This window comes from Sus scrofa, chromosome 2 (assembly GCF_000003025.6).
Source record: "Sus scrofa isolate TJ Tabasco breed Duroc chromosome 2, Sscrofa11.1, whole genome shotgun sequence".
In the NCBI taxonomy this organism is placed as follows: Eukaryota; Metazoa; Chordata; class Mammalia; order Artiodactyla; family Suidae; genus Sus; species Sus scrofa.
Window position 1 is genome coordinate 140,371,153 of NC_010444.4, and position 24,147 is coordinate 140,395,299.

Below are 24,147 nucleotides of genomic sequence, written 5' to 3' on the forward strand. Positions count from 1 at the left end.
AGAGTTCTAGAGATGATAACTCTTTATTCTGGGAAGTTACTGTAATTTAGCCCTCTTGAAGCTCATCAAGATTAGTCAGATCATTAGAGAGAATGAGGAATTTCTCATTCTTCTTGTCCTTTTTAGCTTAAATAAGAATATTGAAGAGTTCCCATTGTGGCCCAGAGGCAACGAACCCAACTAGTATCCATGAGGATGCCCGTTCAGTCTTTGGCCTTGCTCAGTGGGCTGAAGGATCCAGCATTGCCACAAGCTGTGGTATAGGTTACAGACATGGCTTGGATCCTGTATTTCTGTGGCTGTGGTGTAGGCCAGCAGCTATAGCTCAGATTGGACCTCTAGCCTGGGAACTTCCGCATGTCGCAGGTACAGGCCTAAAATAAATAAATAAATAAAAACAGGATATGATGGTGATTATGAGAGGGTAAAAAAAAATGAAGACTGGGGTAACAGGGATATATATATAATATATATTTGGAGTGGAGGGGACTGCACACTTGCAGCATGTAGAAGTTCCCAGACCAGGGGTTAAACTCTTGCTATAGCACTAACCTGAGGTGCTGCAGTGACAATGCCAGATCCTTAACTCTCTGTGCCGTGAGGGGACTCCTAAAAGATATATTAATAATGGATATTTTCTCTGAAGTTATTTATTCAGTTAATTGTTGTTTATTTTCTTTTCCAAGTTCTAATCATTTTCTTCACATTCTTCTTCACAGACTTTCACTCCCCTAGTAGATAAACTTGGTTTGGGTTCTGTGGTTCCAGTTGAATACCTTCTGGATCGAGAGCTTCGTTTCCTGTCAGATGCTAATGGGTTGCATTTGTTCCAGGTACTTAACACTTGATCTAGTCCTAAGCTTATTTCTCTCTTTGCTAATTTCTCTGTTGATTATGAATAAGGTGTTTCCCTTTTCCTTTAACATGGAAGCAAGTACTTCCTCCCGGTAATGCCCTGTGCCTTTTAAGGTTCTTTGCTCCCTTGAAAAGTATTTAAAAGAAAAAAGAAAAAAAAAAGTACTTTTGGTGGCTGAGGCTTCTTTCCTCCTCCATACGCTGCCACCCTACTCTAAAACCTTAAGACTTAAGACCACAGTTCTAAGAAGCAGCTTCCCCGAGGTGACTGCTTCCGTAACTTGAATCCGAGAGAACCAACACTTAAGCCAGTGGCAGGGAGGCTAGAAGTTTGGGCTGATTACGAGCAACATTATATAAGCTTAGGTATATTTTTAGTTAGAAAAAGAGGGAAACGTTAGTAGTTTAAACTGAGCATCTGAGTTAGAGTTTCAGAATTTATAGATGGTAATACTTATTTCTCACTTGTAAAGATTACTGTCTGAAGGTTAAAAATTAGAAGACTACCAAGAGTTTTGCTGTCTTAATGAGGCAGCCAAGAGCAATATTTCCTAAAGTGTATTTTGTGAAATATTAATGATGATTTTTTTTGGATATGTCTTCTTCCCTTATTAGGCTTTACTCCCTCTCATCAATGTTGCTCTATTCATCTTTGTAATCCTAGGGCTTATGTGAGTAGGCACTCAGTGAATGTTGGATAAATATCAAAATAAGCAAAAAGATTTACATGGATAAAAATGTTTTGTGGTCAAATAAGTATGAGAAAGAGAGTCCTTCATACACTGTCATATGTAGAAAGGTAAACAGTTTTGACCCTTGAACAACACAGGTCCTCTACCATGCAGATTTTTTTTTTCAATAAATAAAGTACCTATAAATTAACATGAATTTCTTTTTCACATTATCTTTTCATTTTTGGGTGTCTAGTGTTAGTAATATTTATAACCTCTACAATGTTTTGCATTATATAAGGCAGTCTTGATGTGGTGTACTGACAGATGATTCACCTTAAAAACAGACATCATACACTTAGGGTATTAATAAATACAATACAGTACTGTAAATGTATTTTCTCTTCCTTAAAATTTTCTTATTTCTTTTCTCTTGCTTACTTTATTATAGAAATACAGATATAATGCATATGATTTACAAAATATGTGTTAATTATTTTTGTAATCAATAAGGCCTCCAGTCAACAGTTGGCTGTTAGTAGTTAAGTTTTTGAGAAGTCAAAAGTTATATACAGATTTTTGACTGCACAGGATGGGAGAGCAGTTGGTGCCCCAAACCCCCTCACCTTGTTCAAAGGGAGTTTAATACTTACTAAACCAAAATAACCTTAGCATCCTTAACTTTTGCAGAGTATCTCATGAGACTAGGGTTCTATGGAACATTCTTTGGCAAGAGCTCCTCAGGATATAATTTTTCTCTTCTGGTTAGATATTATTGCTATTTATTTTAATATTCAGTTTTTTTCTTCTTTTATCTTTACCAGATGGGAACAGATAGCCAAAACCAGATTCTTTTGGAACATGCTGCACTGAGAGAAACAGTTAATGCTTTGATCAGTGACCAAAAGCTACAAGAGATATTCAGCCGAGGTAAGAACACGTAGTCTTCTGTCCCTGAATTTTGAATCAGGTGCATGGTCAATGTTGAAAGGAATAGGAAAAAAAGAAAGACAGATTTGGGGGAACACCATGCAACTCAAAGTGCTTGTGCTTTTTTTTTTTTTTTTAATTTTTTTTTTAAATTATTTATTTATTTATTTATTTATTGTCTTTTTGTTATTTCTTGGGCCGCTCCCGTGGCATATGGAGGTTCCCAGGCTAGGGGTCCAATCGGAGCTGTAGCCACCAGCCTACGCCAGAGCCACAGCAATGCGAGATCCGAGCCACGTCTGCAAACTACACCACAGCTCACGGCAACGCTGGATTGTTAACCCACTGAGCAAGGGCAGGGACCGAACCCGCAACCTCATGGTTCCTAGTCGGATCCGTTAACCACTGTGCCACGACGGGAACTCCATTTTTTTTTTTTTTTCCTTGTTAGGGCTATACCAAGAGCATATGGAAGTTCCTCGAGCTAGGGGATTGAAATCAGACCTGCAGCTGCCTGCTGCCTCCTACAGCCACAGCAACACAGGATCTTTAACCCACTAAGTGAGGCCAGGGGTTGAACCTGCATCCTCATGGTTACTGGTCAGTTTCCTAACCTGATGAGCCACAACAGGAACTCCTGTGCTTGTTTTTCTTTTGTGGGCAGTGTCAAAAGTATCTCCAAGAGTTCCTGTTGTAGCTCAGCGGGTTAAGACCCTGACATAATGTCCATGAGGAGGCGGGTTCGATCCCTGGCCTCAGTTCAGTGGGTTAAGGATCCAATATTGCTATGAGCTGTGTTGTAGGTCGTAGACGCAGCTTGGATCCTGTGTTGGTGTGGCTGTAGCATAAACCAGCGGCTATAGCTCCAGTTTGACCTGTAGCCTGAGAATTTCCATATGCTACATGTGCGGCCCTAAAATTTAAAAAAACCACAGACAAAAAAAGAGGCTCTCCAGTTAGCTGAATATCCAGAATAGATTGGAAAAATAGGATCTCAGACCACTGAGCCACCGGGAACTCCTGTTTTCTTTTTATGTTACATTTAATAATACACAATTTTGTCTTGTTTTTTAAGCTTTCTTAAATATTTATTAAGGACAAACCTTGTACTAGACACAGTGTTAAGGTACTGGGGATGTGACCACTGGCATCAGTGGGTTAAGGATCTCGTGTTGTTTGTCACTGAAGCAATTTTAGCCACTGCTGTGGTGTGAATTCAATCCCTGGCCTAGGAATTTCCATATACCATGGGCACGCCAGAAAAAAAAAGAATTACTAGCTTTCATTAACATTTTCCAGTTCAGATATAGATTTTGGCCAGCATTCTACACAGAGGATAGACTGTTGCTTCATTTGTCTTTCTCTTCATATTGTACATCTACTCTTGTCCTTTCTAACCCTCATGATAATCATGATTTTCTTTTTGTTTTTCTTTCTTCCTTTTTTTCTTTTGTCTTTTTTAGGGCTGTACCCATTTTCCATTTCAGCATATGGAAATTCCCAGGTTAGGGGTCAAATTGGAGCTGCAGCTGCCAGCCTATGCCACAGCCACAGCAACACAGGGTCCAAGCTGCATCTGCCACCTATACCACAGCTCATGGCAACGCCAGATCCTTAACTCACTGAGTGAGCGAGGCCAGGGATCAAACCCGTGTCTTCATGGATAGTAGTCAGGTTCATTACTGCTGAGCCAAATGGGAACTCCATGATTTTCAGTGACATAAGGACTCAACTTAATTGTAGCTCTGAAAGATAATAATTTAAAATAGGCAGTGATTTAGCTATATAGTCTCAAGCATGTAAGATATGTAGGAGAGAGAAACTATCTTTCTTGGAGGGCCAGCTGAAATTGCAGGGTAACATTACCTGCTGATAAAGTAGTATCTGAAACTCTGTTCCTAGGAAGATAGGTGCTATATTTGTTCAGACTATTATTAGTGCAGAGGCTGGAAACTTCATAAATTGAACTCTCTGCTTACTGTATTAAAAGTGAGATAACAAAGTATAAATGGTTAAGTATCATTCATATAGTAACATAGCAAAATAGTACATTCATTGGCCTCCCACTTTTTTTTTTTACATGTATGCCAGCTAAATTTGAGTACATTTTCACATTACCTGTAGTTTTTGATTTGTAACTTTCCTTTCTCTTCCCTATATTCTAGAATTGAAAGACTGAGATAAGGTGGAATCAGAGGCCTGGGAGATTCTAGGAAATCTCCAAAGAAAATTTACAAAAGTCACTGGGAAACAATATTTATGCTTTGTTTTTAAATTGCTGAGTGTGGTAAATCTGAAATTGGTTGTTTATTCAACTCCGTATGAGAGAATTGAAAATGCCAGATAGTTGTACTATATAGTTTTCTTTCTGATTTTAGAAACAATAGTGAAATACAGCTTACGCCAAAATATCCAATATTGATTAATCTTTCTGTAGGTCCATACAGTGTTCAGGGACACAGAGTCAAAGTGTACCAGCCAGAGGGAGAAGAAAGTTGGCTCTGTGGTGTTGTAAGCCATCAAGACTCCATCACTCGTCTTATGGAGGTGTCTGTAACTGAGGTGAGGTTCTGTGTTATTTTGTTTGAGGTCCATCCATCCCCTTACAGAAGGTGCTGTAGCAAAAAGGAGTACTTCATTTCATGTACAAAGACTTGGATTCCATCTCTGGCTTTATTACTTGTTGACTGTATGACCTTGAGAAAGGCTGCTCAACTTTCTTAACCTCAGTGTTCTCATCTCTAAATTAAAGGTGATTAGGTAACCACCCTCTCACCTCACAGCATATCTTGTGGGAACTGAGATCATGTATTTGAATGTGCTTTGAAATCTATAAAACACTATACAAATGTGAAGTGGTATCATCATTATTTTATCATATTCATAAAGGGTTAGTATTTAAAAATATAATCAAGAGTTCCTATTGTGCTCAGTGGTAATGAGCCCAACTCATATCCATTAGGATGTGGGTTCAATCCCTGGCCTCATTCAGTGGGTTAAGGACCCTGTGTTGCCATGAGCTGTGGTGTAGGTCACAGATGCACCTCAGATCCCAAGTTGCTTTGGCAAAATAGAGCGGCCGTAAAAATAAATATAAAAATAGAAATATAATCAGTTGGAGTTCCCGTTGTATCACATCGGAAATGAATTCAACTAGAAACCATGAGGTTGCACGTTTGACCCTCGGCCTCGCTCAATGAGCATTTGATCCCTGGCCTCGCTCAGTGGGTTAAGGATCCAGCGTTGCCGTGAGCTGTGGTGTAGGTTGCAGAGGTGACTTGGATCTGGTGTTTCTGTGGCTCTGGTGTAGGCTGGCAGCAACAGCTCTGATTAAACCCCGAGCCTGGGAACCTCCATATGCTGCAGGTGTGGCCCTATAAAGACAAAATACATATATATATTTATATATATAAATCGGTTAACATTTATGCCACTCCCCTTAGATGCTGAAAAAATGAATTGTTTCTAATGAAGTAAATAGAAAAAACATAGCATCTAGAACTATCTGGAGAATTGTCTAGCAAAAACAGTAGAGTTTTATGAGGCAAACAAATATGTATTTATGATATCTTTGAGTTGGTTTCATACTTGCCCTCAGCAGTCACATGTAATTAAGCATAAATGATTTCAGTTTTTTCTTTATTGAGTTTTTTAAATTATTAAATTATTCAGTCTTCATTTACAAATTTCAAATGATACACATTTATGTAAAATAAATATTGAAAGCCATCCCTTCCCCTAGGCAAATATTGCTCCCCACAGCGGTAACCACCATTAGCAGTTTGGTATATATTCCATATGTTCTAAAATATCTTCTATGTGTATTATATTTATGTATTGTCCATTTACATGATAACTATATAAATTGTACCTATTAACATGGTATTATATGATACATATAGTTCTATAATTTACCTTTTCGACTCAATTTTCAATTGTCAACATATTTCTGTGTAAATGTATGTATGAAAATCTTCCTCATCCTTTAAAAATAGTTGCATACTATTCATGGAATGGATATATCATAATTAATTTAATCTAAAATTGACAGACATTTAAACCACTGCCAGTATTTCCACTAATACCAATAATGGTGCAGTGAATATCCTTGAGCATATATCATTGCACACTCTTCACATTATTTATTGGAATAAATTCCTAAGTGTGTAATTGCTAAATCAAAGGAGATGCAGATTAAATCTGCTGATGTCTGTCAAGTTGGCCCCTCCCCAAAGCTTTTGTTTTTTAATAGTAAAGTGGTGCTTTTAGTGATTACTGGTTCTGAAGCTTTTTTGTTTCTTTAATTACAGAATAGGAAAGTTTTGAGATGCAGAATTTGAAATTAACATTCCTAAAGGAGTTGCTTGAGCATTGAACTCAACTCATTCATTCATTTAAGAAATATTTGAGTGCTTCAGATCTCCTTATTTCAGATCTTAATTTTCTGGTAGTGAATGAAATAGTAGAGATCCTGCCTTTGGAGCTTTCATTCTAGTAGCAAGTAGAAATAGAGATAATTACATACATGAGAAAAATATATAATTTTGTCTTTGGTGGACAAGGCATTAAATCTTTTTCCCCCTTTTCTCATATTTTCTGCTATTCTACTCCTACTGTAGAGTGGTGAGATCAAGTCCGTAGATCCCAGACTGATCCATGTGATGCTGGTGGATAATTCAACGCCTCAGAGCGAGGTACAGTAATGAGTAATGGATAGAGTCTCTGAGCAGACTCATGAGCTTGCGTTATCTTGTTATATAGATTCCTTATATGTGTGTTATCCATGGATGATGCCCTTTGGGTTTCAGCTGTCACTACTGTACATTTCTTACTCTCTCCGCGGTCTCGTCTAGTTAGGGGAGGATAATCTCAGAAAAAAACCTAGTCTGAGCAAAGCCTTTCATCATGGCTGTGTTGTCTAGCCATTTAAAAATCCATGGCCTATTTCTTCTTACATTTTTTTCAGGACACGTAAATTTGAAAGAATAGTAAACTAAGCTGTAAGAAGTGGTAGCAGTATTCATGACCTACCCAATAATAAGAAGTGGAAAAGAAACATCTTCATTGTCTTTCCATTAAGTAGTAGTAAGCTTCAAGGAAATATGAAATTCCATATCCCAAGCAGAATCAAGTCAAACTGGCCTAGCTCAGTGCTCAGCACACAGTGGATTACTCCATAATTACTGTGAACCAGGCCAACTCTTGGTTCATTCAGAATTATCATAACCCGGAGTTCTTATTGTGGTGCCGCAGAAACTAATCCGAATAGTATCCATGAAGATGTGAGTTCAATCCCTGGCCTCTCAGTGAGTTAAGGATCCATCATTGCCGTGAATTGTGGTGTAGGTTGCAGATGCATCTCAGATTGCGTTTTGCCATGGCTGTGGTCTAGGCCAGCAGCTGCAGCTCCCATTCGACCCCTAGCCTGGGATCTTTCATATGCCATGAACACGGCCCTAAAACGCAAAAAAAAAAAAAAAAAAAAAAAAAAAAGAATTATCATAACCCATGAAAGATTGAAAGATGCCTTATAAATCAGTGCCTGAACCGATCAAGGAATCCTGTATGAGTTTCCTTCAGTAGGACATTGGCTTGGACCGCCTCCTGTCCTTGTATTCCTCATAGTCTCTTGGCACCTGTGTAATACTGATCTCTCTGCTTCTGCTAAGTATGCGGTTCGTCATCTTCTTTATCTAGTCCTTTTTTGTTTGTTTGTTTTTGCTTTTTTAGGGCCTCTGGTGTGGTATATGGAAGTTCCCAGGCTAGGGCTCAAATCGGAGGTACGGCTGCCAGCTTATACCACAGCCACAGCAATGCAGGATCCGATCCATGTCTGCAGCCTACACCACAGCTCATGGTAATGCTGGATCCTTAGCCCACCGAGCAAGGTCAGGGATCGAACCCACAACCTCATAGTTCCTAGTCGGATTTGTTTCCACTGCACCATGACAGGAGCTCCTCCTATCTAGTCATTTTTGACTTGATAAAACGAGATTAGGGTAGAAAGAAAAGAATCAGGGTTAAATTTAATAGTTCTTTATCACATATCATATTATTACAAATAGGTTGTCTTTTGACTGTGTTCACGTGGCTAAAAAACACTTGTTACTTTGATGCTGTACTGGGTCCCTTTTTTGTTTCCTTCCTCATTTCATTCATTCTTTAAGCACCTATTATATGCCAGGTACTGTTTAGCTGGCCAGATATAGCTGGAGAGTACTAGTCTCAGTGTCCTGTGCTGTCTATGCACATGTGAGCAGCTCACCACAAGCAGACATGCATATAAGTTGTTGCTCAGGGAGATTGCTGTAAGCCACGCTCTGCAGGTTGGCTGAATGAGTTAGGGGTAAGATCTGTGGTTTTCAGTAATAAATGTTGATTCTTCCCTTTAGCTTCGCCATGATGTGACTATCTTCTTAGCAAAGTACAATTTTTTTTTTTTTTTTTTTTTTTTGTCTTTTTGCTGTTTCTTGGGCCGCTCCCACGGCATATGGAGGTTCCCAGGCTAGGGGTCTAATCAGAGCTGTAGCCACCAGCCTATGCCAGGGCCACAGCAATGAGGGATCCGAGCTGCATCTGCAACCTACACCACAGCTCACGGCAACGCCGGATCGTTAACCCACTGAGCAAGGGCAGGGACCGAACCCGCAACCTCATGGTTCCTAGTCGGATTCGTTAACCACTGCACCACGACGGGAACTCCACAAAGTACAATTATTAACAGTTCTGCCAGGTTTTACAGTAACCCTTCTTAGAGATCCATCTATGGTTATCTCATTTCCTTGAATGAGTGAGCAAGAAAGAAAGAAGAGGTTTCGCTGATCGTATTTCTGTACTTCACAACCCTGAAAACTTGGTGATGTTAGGGGTTGAAGGAAGAATTAAAAGATTTTTTTTTCTTTTCAGGGCAACTCCTGCGGCATCTGGAAGTTCCCAGACTAGGCATTGAATCGGAGCTGCAGCTGCCAGCCTCTATACCACAGCTACAACACAGGATCCGAGCCACGTCTGTGACCTGCATTGCAGCTCACAGCAATGCCAGATCCTTAATCCACTGAGCGGGGCCAGGGATTGAACCTGAACCCTCATGGATCCCAGTCGGGTTCATTACCACTGAGCCACAGTGGGAACTCCTAAAAGGTTTTAAAAGGATCAAATGAGAATAATTCTTAGCAAACAGAAACAGTTCTTGAATGAAAGAGTTAGAAACTTAGATTAATATTACCAAAAGTATGGAAGAAACAAATAGATTTTGAGCTATGGTTAAAAGTTATAGAAGGAAATTAAGGGAGAAAAGACAAATAAAGGCAGCAAAAAAAGAAGAAATGAAAAAAACTAGAACTGACAAGAAAAGTAAGGTTTTAAAAAAGTTTCAGTTACAACAGCTATAATAAGGATTACAGCAAAGATACAGATCTGCACAAAGAATACATAAGTATTCAAGAGTAGTAAGAATAGATTAATCAAGATGGTAAAGGGAGTTTCCATCGTGGCTCAGTGGTAGCAAACCTGAAGAGGATCCACGAGGATGCAGGTTCAGTCCCAGGCCTCGCTCAGTGGCTAAAAGATCCAGCATTGCCGTGAGCTGTGGTGTAGGTCACAGACTCTGATAGGATCCTGTGTTGCTATGGCTGTGGCTGTGGCATAAGCCAGCAGCTGTAGGTTCAGCTGTTTAGGTCTCAGACTCGACTTGGATCCTGCGTTGCTGTGGCTGTGGTGTAGGCCAGCATCTGCAGCTCCAATTGGACCCCTAGCCCGGCAACCTCCATATGCTGTGGGTGTGGCCCTAAAAAGCACAAAAAAAGAAAAAGAACCAAGATTACCTCCCCTGAGCAAGAAAAAGTCTGTCAGCTGACTGCTTCAGGGCTTGAACTGCAGCCATTTACTGAGTCTCCAGGCTGCTGACCTATCCTGAAGATTCTGGGTTTCCCAAGCCTCCTCTTGAGCCAATTCATTAAAATTAAAAAAAAAAAATTAGCTAAATGAAGCTAAAAAGAAAACCTGCTTCATGATATGATACCAATCTAAGGATGTTCCAGATAAAGTTGCTTGAGAGAATGTTAGCCGTGTCCAAGTCCCCATCCTCTTGGTGTTCTCAGGGAAAGCATTTTTATTCAAATAGGAATTGCCCCCTTTTAATTCTGTGTCTTTTAAGGTTGTCTGACCTCTCAAAGAAAGCACAAATAAGATTTCGTGAGCTAGGCTGAAATTATTGGAAGAGCTAAGAAATTTGGTTGTTTGATTATGGTACCCTGTCATTTTAGCTGTTCTCTGTCTAATGCTTTGAAATAGTCTGGAGATTGTTTGCGTCTTTATAGTGTCCATAAGAACAATTCACACTTGTCTCTGTTGGGTTCACTTTTTCTCTGGTCACAGACTCATAAATGTTGTCTTTTCTATTGATAAGTTGTCACCAGTTTTTAGTGACTTCTGGATAGAAGAGATTTTATATTTCAGTACTTGAAATGCCAATTTCTGTCAAACAAGGAGATAAATATGAAAATAAAGCATATATTTTTTTTAATCAATGGCAGTTAAGTTCCCAGCCTAGGAGTTCCCGTCGTGGCTTAGTGGTTAACAAATCCGACTAGGAACCATGAGGTTGTGGGTTCAATCCCTGGCCTCACTCAGCAGGTTAAGGATCCAGCATTGCCATGAGCCGTGGTATAGGTCGAAGATGCAGCTCGGATCTGGCATTGCTGTGGCTCTGGCGAAGGCTGACGCTACAGCTCTGATTAGACCCCTAGCTTGGGAATCTCCATGTACCACGGGTGCGGCCCTAGAAAATACAAAAAGAGACAAAAAAAAAAAAAAAAAAATTCCCAGCCTAGCTCTAGCAGTCTATTTTGTAAAATAAACTCCACAAATGTTTTAACTCCTGAAAAAAGTCCATTTGAGGAAGTGGTGCATTTTATTTAAGGGAAGGTTTGCCAAGTGAGTTAATCTCTAGTAAGTGTTGTCTTGAGTATGTGTTTATAAATTGAATCACAGAAAGATCAGAGATTTTTAACAAAGGGGGTGTCTTAGAGCTGGCATTGGAATTTGGCAATCCGTACCTGCTTTGACTGTTTCTTTTAGAGATAAGAAAAGACTAATGGTTTATGGTTTTCACAGAATGGAAGTTCCCTTGTAATCTTTTTTGAATTTTGTTTTGTAGGGGGCTACATTAAAAGCTGTAAAATCTGCCAAAGGAAAGAAGAAGAGAGAGAGCATAGAGGGGAAAGATGGCCGGAGGAGGAAAAGTGCTTCGGACCCTGGGTGTGACCCTGCATCAAAGAAATTAAAAGGAGACAGGGGTGAAGTAGACAGTAACGGGAGCGATGGAGGCGAGCCAAGCCGAGGGCCCTGGAAAGGAGGGAGTGCCAGTGGAGAGCCAGGGCTGGATCAGAGAGCCAAGCAGCCACCGACTACATTTGTCCCCCAGATTAACCACAACATTCGGTTTGCCACTTACACCAAAGAAAACGGCAGGACTCTGGTGGTGCAGGATGAGCCCGTAGGTGGGGACACACCTGTACCTTTCACTCCATATTCTACAGCCGCAAGTCAGACACCTATGGCCCCAGAGGTAGGTGGAGCTGAAAATAAAGAGGCAGGAAAAACACTGGAACAAGTTGGCCAGGGCATGGTGGCTTCAGCAGCTGTGGTCACTACTGCCAGCTCCACTCCAACCACAGTGAGGATCTCAGACAGTGGCCTTGCAGCAGGGACTGGGCCGGAAAAACAGAAAGGCAGCTGGTCACAGGCCCCAGGAGAGGTGAGTTGTTGTTTCAGGGGCAAATTTGTAAGATTTGGGTTCACTCTTTCACCGTCCTTTATTCTTAACACATTAAAAAGTATCTTGGGAGTTCCCATCATGGCTCAGTGGTTAATAAACCCGACTAGCATACATGAGAACGAGGGTTCGATCCCTGGCCTCAGTCAGTGGGTTAAGGATCCAGCATTGTCATGAGCTGTGGTGTAGGTTGCAGATGCAGCTCGGATCTGGTGTGTGGCTGTGGGCAGCAGCTATAGTACCAATTTGACCCCTAGCCTGGGAACCTCCATATGCCATGGGTACGGCCCTAAAAAGCAAACAAACAAACAAAAAAATATGTCAAATATGTCAAAATATGTCAAATATGCCACAGGGAAGGAATATTTCTGAGATGTGCTTAAATTATAATCTGTGGAAGGAACTTTACTGCTCATTGGGCAAATATGTATATAGCTTTATCAGCTCTTAAAGTTCACCTGAATAATTGAGCTAATCAGAAACTGATTATACTTTCTTTTTTTTCCTTTGGACACACTCAGGGCATATAGAATTTCCTGTCCAGGGATCAAATCCAAGCCAGATCTGTGACCTCTGCCACAGCTGCAGCAATGCCAGATGCTTAACCCACTGCTCCAGGCTGGGGACCGAACTGGCACCTCCACAGAGACAAGCCACATCATTGACCCACTGCACCATTGTGGGAACTCCTAGAATCTTTAATTCAGTTATCTATTTAGTTCATGTAGTGGTTGGACCGCCACCAGGCCCATGAGAGGCAAGGTTAATGAATTACGGTCTTGGTAACAGTAAACACTAAATGAGGCTGTGTGAACAAGCTACTGTTTACAACCCCTATTTTCAGTTCATCATTTTCTATCATATTTTCCTTTGAAGTTGGACTGCTGTCTGTATTTGATATCATCATAAAAGGTTTTTTTTTTTAATCCTAACTTAATCTTTTAAAGCCTTACCTGGAAAATTTGATGGAATTAATCACAGTAGTATCAAGTTTATGATGCTCTTTATCTGATATACATTATTATTGCTGAAATAGAACGTACTGATAAATACAAGTTAACATCAAGCTGGCTCCCCAGTTAAATTTGAAATAGTGTCAAAATCAGTTCATATATAGTCTTTTGACTTTTATATTGGTCACTAAAGTGTGATTTATGATACTGGTCATATTTTTTTCAAACTGGCTTTTAACTCAAGAAGGATATGAAATACAAATAAAATGCTAAATGATTTTTTAAATTATGTATAGGAAACTACTGTGTGCTAAGTACTGTATATTATATACAGTTTCAATCCCACTTAAAGGAGTCATTTTGTAACAGTGCCAGATAAGACATGGCATATACATTCATCTGACGTCTCTCCCTCCCGCATGCAGTGTGTCAGTCTCTAGTGTGCAGGAAGGGCACGGGGGGCGGGAGTGGACGGCGAAATGCCCAGGTGGAAGAGGAGAACGCCTCTAGATGGAAATTTCACACTCTTTGTGGTTTGTTCTCTGTTAGTTTACCAGCATTCCCAAGAGAACCAGGTGAGGATCTTGTGTGGATTTCCAGTAGTGTAAGTCATCGTATGGCCGGATTAAAACCACATCCATGTCAAAGGCAGAGTAGATGTAGATGGGGATTACAAACTAGACCAGACAGTACACGCTACAGGAGGCGATCCACTGAATGCTGTTTTTCTTGGAGTAGCTGAATAGATGAAAGGTGGATTCACAGGACATTTTCCAAACAGATTTGAGAACTTTCTGTGATTGTATCAGTAACTTTGCTAATGTGTTAGCCTAGGTATTCTCCTGTGATATGATTTAAAAGTACAGAAATGAATGTTTCCATTATGATGTGAAATCGGCAGTAGAGACACAGGAAACTTCTTTCCCTAAAAATTGTGTTGAAATCACTTTGTCATCACGTTCTTATAAGAAAAGGATTTGAAATTTGTCATTTGAAGGAAAATGAAAGACCATCCAGATAATTTGTCATTCATAGGTGTATTTATTTTTAAAGAGTAACTTTAGTAGTGAAATCTGAGATTCTTGCAGTCATGCAGGTGTCAAGGCTCCTGGCCAGGTCCTGTCAGTGAAAGAGCAGCATAATGTCAGTGCCGTGTCTGTCTATTTTGTTCTTTTTGTTTGGAGGGTTTAGGTCAGTGGTTGCTGCTTAATGGGAAGGAAAAGAAAAAAAAAATAATAATGACTAAGTTTTTAACTGATAAGTGGCCTTGTAGCAGTTTTCAACTGGAGGCAAGCCATAGGTGGCTCATGCCTCGTCACCCTCAGAAAGTCCCAATGTCAAAGAATATCATAATATCATAATATAAATATCATAAATTGAAACTCCCCTACTTTTTTTTTTTAAACAACAGCCCTTGGCATTCCCATCGTGGAGTAGTGAAAAAATCCAACTAGGAACCATGAGGTTGCAGGTTCAATCCCTGGCCTCATCAGCGGGTCAAGGTATTGCCGTGAGCTGTGGTGTAGGTCACAGATGCAGCTCTGATCTGGCGTGGCTGTGGCTGTGGTATAGACCGGCGGCTACAGCTCCGATTAGACCCCTAGCCTGGGAACCTCCATATGCCTCAAGTGTGGCCCTAAGAAAAGGCAAAAACAAACAAAAAAACAGCCCTTTCTTTTACCTGCATAATTTTTTTTTAATTGTGGCAAAGTAGCACATAACATAAAATTTATCATTTTTACCATTTGTCAAAATACTGTGACACTTGTACATTCATGACGTTGTGCAATTATCACCACTATCTAGTTAAAGAAAGAAATTTTCTTTTCCCCAAAAAGAAACCCTGTATCCATTAGAGCATCACGGAATATTTTTTATTTCCAATATGTTAAAGTTCATGAGAGTTGGCATTCCCATTGTGGTGCAGTGGTTAATGAATCCAACTAGGAACCATGAGGTTGCGGGTTCAGTCCCTATCCTTACTCAGTGAGTTAAGGATCTGGCATGGCCGTGAGCTGTGGTGTAGGTCGCAGACATGGCTCAGATCTGACGTTGCTGTGGCTCTGGCGTAGGCCGGTGGCTACAGCTTCTATTGGATCCCTAGCCTGGGAACCTGCGTATGTCGTGGGTATGGCCCTGGAAAAAGACAAAAAAAAAAAAAAAAAAAAGGTCATGAGAGTTTACATAAGTGCTCGTACCTACCTATGGATGTTTCTCTGTATTGCACACATGGATGTGTGTGTAATATACCATATGAAAGTAATTCTACCCTTCTTTATGTATACATCATTCTTTATTCAAAAGCAGAGTAAGAGAGATTTTAAGGTATAAAAAAAGTATTTTTTTCATTCTCCAATTTGTTATGCTGAATGCTTTTGTTTGGTGAGGGTTATCAGTATCTACATTTTTCAGAGTTCCTGTCGTGACTCAGCAGTAATGAACCTGACTAGTATGCGTGAGGGCTCGAGTTCTATCCCTGGCCTTGCTCAGTGGGTTAAGGATCTGGTGTTGCTGTGAACTGTGGTGTAGGTCACAGATGAGGCTCAGATCTGGTGCTGCTGTGGCTGTGGTGTACACCAGCAGCTACAGCTCCAATTTGACCCCTAGCCTGGGAGCTTCCATATGCTGCAGGTGTGGCCCTAAAAGGCAAAAAAAAAAATGTCCATTTTTCCACTTTGGAGACTTGTTAGATCCTAACGATAACAAAAGGGCCCAGAGCGCAGTAACCAGTGTGCCTTCTTTTGGGGAGTGGGGGACACTTGCAGCACATGGACGTTCCCAGACTATGGGTTGAATTGGAGCTGCAGCTGCTGGCCTACACCACAGCCACAGCAATGCTGGATCCTTAACCCACTGTGTCCTTATGGATGCTAGTCAGATTCATTCCCACTGAGCCACGCCAGGAACTCCATGCCTTCTTTAGTTTAGCATTTTTAGGTCTAACTTTAATTGAAACAGATAATTCAACTTCTAGGTTGACCTGAATCCATAAATAAATGGCCAGCGTCCAAAAGGGTCTATCTTGGTGAGTTTCAGACTAATAAAGAAAATACTTTTCTTTAAGATACAGTGGGCTTGTCATAGGGCTAAAGCCACTTGGATGGGCAGTTTGCAATGGCTTAAATAAATCAAAACTTTAACCATAGCCCCTACATCTTTGAGGTAGATTAATGTTACAGGATCATTAGTAATAATTTACTATATTTCAAAGTAAAATATTACTCAGCCATTAAAATGAATGAGATACCGGCTTTTTTAGTAACATATGGACCTAGAAATTATCATGCTAAGTGAAGTCAGCCATACAATGAGACACCAACATCAAATGCTTTCACTGACACGTAGAATCTGAAAAAAGGACAGAATGAACTTCTTTGCAGAACAGATACTGACTTATAGACTTTGAAAAGTGTATGGTCTCCAAAGGAGACAGTTTGGAGGGTAGGGGGATCTGCTGGGGTTGTGGGATGGAAATCATATAAAATTGGATTGTGATGATCATTGTACAACTATAAATGTAATAAATTCATTGAGTAAAAAAAATAAATAAACCAAAGTAAAAGCTGATGTCCGTTTGGGAACCCTTGTCTTCAGTTCCCTGGTGGAGTCTTCATTTCTTTTTTTTCTTTTTTTTTGCCTTTTTAGGGCCACACCCTCAGCACATGCAGGTTCCCAGGCTAGGGGTCTAATCAGAGCTGTTGCTGCCGGCCTACACCACAGCCACAGCAACGTGGGATCCGAGCCTCGTCTGCGACGTACACCACAGCTAATGGCAATGCCGGATCCTTAACCCACTGAGCGAGGCCAGGGATCGAACCCACAATCTCATGGTTCCTAGTCGGGTTCATTTCTGCTGCACCATGACGAGAACTCCTGAGTCTTCATTTTTAAATAGATACTTCTGCCTACACAGCCTCCTTGTACTCTGACAACCAATTGGCTAACAACCAAGGGAGCGGCAGAATATTGTTGATCCTGCCGTCTTTAGCTTACCTTGCTAAGATCCTCTCTGTGTGGTCTGTGGCAGTGTTCTTCCTCATACTGGTGAAATGGAGTTATCAGAGCAATTTTCCTGGAATTGTAGGAGAGAAAAATTAATTAACCCACCAGAACCATCAGCCTACTAGGTCCAAGCAGGAAAACATAAGGTTGTCAAGAGAAGCTGGTATCACTAACTCAGGCTTTCTTCTTTTCAGAATTCAAGAAATTCTGTTCTGACCTCTTCTGGATTTGGAGCATCTCTCCCGAGTTCATCACAAACTTTGACTTTTGGAAGTGGAAGGAGCCAGTCCAATGGGGTTCTCGCCACAGAGAACAAACCTTTGGGCTTCTCTTTTGGCTGTAGCTCTGCACCAGAGTCTCAGAAAGACTCTGATCTCTCCAAAAACTTGTTTTTCCAATGCATGTCTCAAACTTTACCCACCAGTAACTACTTTACTACCGTTTCAGAAAGTTTGGCTGATGACTCCTCTAGTCGAGACTCATTCAAACAAAGCCTTGAGAGCCTATGTAAAGGAAGATCCACTCTTGGAGCAGACACTAAATCAGGCTCTAAGGCTGGCAGCTCTGTGGACCGGAAAGTGCCTGCAGAGTCCATGCCCACCCTCACGCCAGCCTTCCCACGGAGCCTCCTAAATGCCCGCACCCCAGACGGACATGAAAATCTATTTTTACAGCCCCCTAAACTGTCCCGAGAAGAGCCTTCTAACCCTTTCTTGGCGTTTGTGGAGAAAGTTGAACATAGCCCTTTCAGCAGCTTTGCATCTCAGGCATCAGGCAGCTCCTCTTCTGCTACCACTGTCACCTCCAAGGCAGCACCCAGCTGGCCCGAGTCGCACTCCTCTACAGATTCAGCATCTTTAGCAAAGAAGAAAACTCTGTTCATCACAACTGACTCCTCCAAACTGGTGTCTGGTGTTCTGGGCTCAGTCTGACCACTGGGGGGCCAAGCCTCTCTGCCATGGGGAATGGCCGCTCGAGTTCACCCACCAGCAGCCTCACCCAGCCCATTGAGATGCCTACTCTCTCCTCCAGCCCCACCGAGGAGAGGCCAACTGTGGGACCTGGACAGCAGGACAATCCTCTCCTCAAAACCTTTAGTAATGTCTTTGGCAGGCACTCAGGCAGCTTTCTGTCCTCCCCAGCAGATTTTTCGCAGGAGAATAAAGCTCCTTTTGAAGCTGTGAAAAGGTTCTCACTGGATGAGCGAAGCTTGGCTTGCAGACAGGACTCGGACTCCAGTACCAATAGTGACCTGTCAGATTTGAGCGACTCTGAGGAGCAGCTGCAAGCCAAGACTGGCCTGAAGGGGATTCCGGAGCACTTGATGGGGAAGCTAGGCCCCAATGGGGAGCGCAGTGCTGAGCTGTTACTGGGCAAAGGCAAAGGGAAGCAGGCCCCCAAGGGCCGGCCTCGGACTGCCCCCCTGAAAGGTGATCCTGCCGGGGTTTTCTCTGAGCTTGGCTCTAACACTAGCCTCGAATGCCTGTTCTGCTCTTGGGCAGCAAATGGAAAGTTCTTTTCTTGGATGAAAAGTTCTGTAATCTCGTGGAATTACATAGCCAACAGGTTCTAGTAGGGTCCCCTCATCAGACCTTCTGGTCTAGGGCAGGATTGATCTAAACCAGTACTGTAAGAGAGGTCTCTGTCTTGGGTCATGATAATCCCACAAAGTCCTGATAGTCTGTTATTTTCCTTCGGGAACTCTTGTATGTTTCTCTTGCCTTTGGCCTTTTCTCTTTAATTTACTTTAGGGGAGTCACTCAGTATTAGTCTTCATTCTCACACTGCAGACTTCAGTAGAATGGATAAAGCCAAGAGAAACACTCCTCACTTTGCTCTTCTCTGTCACATAAGGTTTTGACACCTCTTCCAAAAGCTGTTAACTCCTGTGATGTGAGGTTATGGTCCCACATTATGTAAGGGCAAGTGTAAGGGAAAGTCTCATGGTAAAAGTCACCATTCTTACTAGGATTTGGTGTCCCATGGGAGCCCCAGGAGTCCTTGGTTAGTAGAACAGTCATATCCTGAGGGGCCATTGGAAAGAGGCTACCTTCTGCCTTCTTGAGTTTTCCCTTACCCGTGCCCGGAGTCGCTTCGCTCTCATGGGGTACTTCCCACAAGTTCTCCATGGTCCTTAGCTCCTAGTCGAAGTCTCCTTGTTCCCTGTGCTCCCGTTCTGTCACGGATGGACCTGCTGGGCACATGCATATCCAGTACAAGGAGGAGCGGCTCAGGTCAGGACAGGTATCTGTCCCCAAGAGGTTTATGATATTGAGTCTCTAACCTTTCGTGACCGACCATTTCTCTCCCTCCTTTGCTACAGTTGGCCAGTCAGTGCTGAAAGACGTGAGCAAAGTGAAGAAGCTGAAGCAGTCCGGAGAGCCCTTCCTGCAGGATGGGTCATGCATCAATGTAGCCCCTCACCTGCACAAGTGTCGTGAGTGCCGCCTGGAGCGGTATCGGAAGTTCAAGGAACAGGAGCAAGATGATTCCACTGTGGCCTGCCGCTTCTTTCACTTCCGGAGGTACCCAGACTCCTCTTCCCAGTTTTGTTAGTGATACGTAGCTCCCACTCTTTCCCTGACTCAGTACACATACCTCACCATTTTTTCCTTGTTTCCCCAAACTCCATTGTCTCAGATCTGTGCCAGAGTGCTGCCTTTAGTGGCCACTTAGTTGTTCGGATTTTGAAATATGTGACTTTATCCTTAGAGAAATGAAATTGAACAATCTCAGCTGCTGCCCCCTGAGCTGTGTTGAGTTATTCCTAACCTGGGCTCCATTTGAAACCGGTGTTGTGAGCAGGACAGCATTTCGTGTAAGAGATCTGCCTGACCACTACTCCTCTCTAGTGCTCAAGTAACTTGAATCCCCTAGAGGGAAGAGAAGGAAGATTAGGAGGTAATGTTAACCGTCTTTGAAATAGAGATAGCTGGAGTTCCCATCATGGCTCAGTGGAAATGAATCTGACTGATAACCATGAGGACATGGGTTCGATTCCTGGCCTCACTCAGTGGGTTAAGGATCTGGCATTGTGAGCTGTGGTGTAGGTCACAGATGCAGCTCGGATCTAGGGTTGCTGTGACTGTGGTGTAGGCCAGTTGCTACAGCTCCATTCCACCCCTAGCCTGGGAACCTCCATGTGCTGTAGGTGCAGCCCTAAAAAAAGACAAAAAAAAAAAAAAAAAAGGATAACTGGTGAAAAATTCTAGGAATATCCCTTGTTTTTACCAGGTGACAGGTATTTAGTCACTTTTCTCTGCTTGATAAACTTAGAAGAGAAATTTCTTCTAAATAATCTTTCAAGGGTCCTTAATTATTATTATTATTTATTTATTTTTTTTTTGGCTGCATCTGTGGCCTGAAGAAGTGACCCGAGCCACAGCAGTGAAAATGCCAGATCTTTAACCATTAGGCCACCAGGGAACTTCCAAGTCCTTGATTTTTTTAAATAAATAAATCCAAGTGGTTTATCCTATGATAACCATGGTTAATCCTATGGTAAATCCCATGGATTTACCTATTCAGCAAATGTTTGTTGAGCACTTAATGTGTGTCAGCCATTGTTGTGGACACTGAGGATTAAAGAGTGCAAAAATCATCATATTCCAAGCCTCTAGGCTTGTTGGAGACACAGACATTAAATAAGAAAAAAAAATCTTGGGAGTTCCTGTCATGGTGCAGTGGTTAATGAATCCGACTAGGAACCATGAGGTTGCGGGTTCGATCCCTGGCCTCGCTTAGTGGGTTAAGGATCCGGCGTGGCCATGAGCTGTGGTGTAGGTTGCAGACAAGGCTCGGATCCCGCATTGCTGTGGCTGTGTCCGTGGCCGGTGTCTACAGCTCCGATTAGACCCCTAGCCTAGGAATCTCCATATGCCACAGGAGCAGCCCTAGAAAAAGGCACACACACAAAAAAAACTTGGAATTCCCTTCATGGCTCAGCAGTTAGCAAACCTGACTAGGATCCATGACGTTGTGGGTTTGATCCTTGACCTCATCCAGTGGGTTAAGGATCTGGCATTGCAGTGAGCTGTGGTGTGGGTCACAGACGTGGCTCACATCCCGCATGGCTGTGGCTGTGGTGTAGGCTGGCAGCTGCAGCTCCACTTCGACCCCTAGCCTGGGAATTACCATATGCCACAGGTGTGGCCCTAAAAAAAGGGCAAAAAAAAAGGATATATTTTGAAGGCAAAGCCACATGCTTTTCTTTTTTTTTTTTTTTTTGTCTTTTGTCTTTTGTCTTTTTTTGTTGTTGTTGTTGTTGCTATTTCTTGGGCCGCTTCCGCGGCATATGGAGGTTCCCAGGCTAGGGGTTGAATGGGAGCTGTAGCCACCGGCCTACGCCAGAGCCACAGCAACGTGGGATCCGAGCCGAGTCTGCAACCTACACCAGCTCACGGCAACGCTGGATCGTAACCACTGAGCAAGGCAGGACCGAACCTGCAACCTCATGTTCTAGTCGATTCGTTAACCACTGCGCCACGATGGGAACTCCCACATGCTTTTCTGATGGATTAGATATGGGTATGAAAGAGAGAAAGGAGTCAAGGCTTCTGGCCTGAAAATTGGGGAAATGGAATTGCCATTTATTCATAAGGTACTTTCTCAGAGAAAAGTGGGTTTGAGGAGGAAATTGGGGAGTATTAATTTAGGTATGTTAAACTAGAGGTGCCTGTTAGATCTCCAAAGAGATGTTGAAAGGACAGCTGGATGTTATAACTCTAGAGATGAGGAAGAAGTCCAAGCTGAAATAAAAATGTGGATGTCACTAGGTGTTTAAAGCTGTGAGGCTAATTGAGATCACTTGGAGTCCCCGTCGTAGCTCAGTGGTAGCAAGCCTGGCTGGTATCCATGAGGACATGGGTTCAATACCTGGCTTTGTTCAGTGGGTTAAGGATCTGGCATTGCTGTGAGCTGTGGTGTAGGTCGCAGACACAGCTCACATCCTGCGTTGCTGTGAGCTGTGGTGTAGGCCAGCAGCTACAGCTCTGATTCAACCCCTAGCCTGGGGACCTCCATATGCCACGGGAGTACGGCGCTAAAAACCTAAAAAAAAAAAAAGAGAGAGAGAGAGAGAGATCACTTAAGGAGTCAAAGTCTGGGTAGAGAAGAGAAGCAGTCCAAGGACTGAATTCTGAAGCTCTCCAATGTTAAGAGATGGGAAAGATGAGGAGCAACTGTGAAAGAGGCTCAGAAAGTCAGTGAGCTGTCTTGGAAGACAACCGAGGAGAGTGTTTCTGGGAGAGAATAATGACCCGTGGCAGAGATGTTGGTGATGGGGTAGGGTCAGTTAAGGACTGAAAACAGCCATTGGGTCTAACAAGAGGGTGTGACCTTGTCAAAAAGAGTTTGGGGGAGTTGCCTGCTGGCCTGGTGGGTTAAAGATCCAGCATTGTGGAGTTCCCGTCATGGCGCAGTGGTTAACAAATCTGACTAGGAACCATGAGGTTGCGGGTTCGGTCCCTGCCCTTGCTCAGTTTAACGATCCGGCATTGCCGTGAGCTGTGGTGTAGGCAGATGCGGCTCGGATCCCACGTTGCTGTGGCTCTGGCGTGGGCCGGTGGCTACAGCTCCGATTCAACCCCTAGCCTGGGAACCTCCATATGCCAAGGGAGCGGCCCAAGAAAAGGCAAAAAGACAAAAAAAAAAAAAAAAGATCCAGCATTGTCACTGGCATGGCTTGGATCTCTGCTGTAGCGCAGGTTTGATCTCTGGCCTGGGAATTTCTTTTTCTCTCTCTCTCTTTTTTTTTTGTCCTTGTTAGGGCCGCACCTGCGGCATTTGGAAGTTCCCAGGCTAGGGGTTGAATCAGAGCTGCAGCTGCCGACCTACACACCACAGCCACAGCCACAGCAATGCGGGAACTGAGCTGCGTCTGCAACCTACACCACTCAGCTCACGGCAGCGCTGGATCCTTAACCCACTGAGCGAGGCCAAAGATTGAACGCACATCCTCATGGATGCTAGTCGGTTTCATTACTACTGAGCCACAACAGGAACTCCTGGCCTGGGAACTCCTGCGTGCCAGGGGCACAGCCAAAAAAAATATTTTTTTTTAATTAAAAAAAAAAAAGAGTTCCCGTTGTGGATTAGCGGTTAACAAACCCAACTGGCATCTTGGGAACTTCCATACGCCACGGGTGCAGCCCTAAAAAGACAAATTAAAAAATTTTTTTTTTAAATGAAAGGAAGAAACTTTGCTCTTACAAACAGACAAATGGAGGTGGGTGTGGGATCAAAAGGATTTTTTGAGACAGCACGTTCAGATACTGACAGGAATGATTTAGTAGAGAGGAAAATAGGTGATGCAGAAGAGAGAATTAGAGGAGGGATTCCTGTGCAGGAGTATAGGATGCAGAGCATAGATGGAGAGATTGGTCTTCACTCCTTGCTCATTCATAGTAGCAGTGGTTGAGATGGAAGGTGTGGTGGTGTGGTGGTGGTAGGAGCTTGTGGGAATTCTCTTCTGGCTCCTTGTGGAATTTTTTTCAGTGAAATATTTGGCAAGGTCCTTGTGGGGAAAATAATATTAAAGGCTTGAAAAGAAAGGAGAGGATGTTGAGCAGGCATCCAGGAGAGGGAGCACACCAGGCAATATTAAGGGCTCCCCTGACGTGAAGAGACATGAATTTCAAATGTGACACTGAGTATGGCTCTGTATGTTTCTCTGGTCATGTTCAGTGGTGTAGGTGCTAGTGTGGAAGGTGGAGAAACTGGTGGGCATTTCTGGGGACAGCTTTTTTTTGGACCCCTCCTTGGCATATGGAGTTCCCGGGCCAGGGATCAGATTGGAGCTGAAGTTGCGACCTAAGCCATAGCTGTGGCAATGCTGGATCTTCAACCCACTGTCCTGGGCCAGGGATTGAACCTGCATGCCAGAGTTCCCAAGACAGAGCTGATCCCATTGCGCCACAGTGGGAACTCTGGTTCTAGGGTTTTACTGTGTGTTGGTTTACAT

At 42.7% G+C, this 24,147-nt stretch overlaps 1 protein-coding gene across 1 annotated transcript in view; it reads left to right on the plus strand.

The window, feature by feature from the left end:
* Positions 1 to 24,147, plus strand: part of KDM3B (lysine demethylase 3B) — a 72,412-nt gene that overhangs the window by 25,008 nt on the left and 23,257 nt on the right. The window contains 8 exon segments of the mRNA XM_003480917.4: positions 720 to 833; positions 2,351 to 2,456; positions 4,894 to 5,018; positions 7,076 to 7,150; positions 11,614 to 12,213; positions 17,381 to 18,110; positions 18,113 to 18,616; positions 19,510 to 19,711. Coding sequence (XP_003480965.2) covers positions 720 to 833; positions 2,351 to 2,456; positions 4,894 to 5,018; positions 7,076 to 7,150; positions 11,614 to 12,213; positions 17,381 to 18,110; positions 18,113 to 18,616; positions 19,510 to 19,711 — 2,456 coding nt within the window.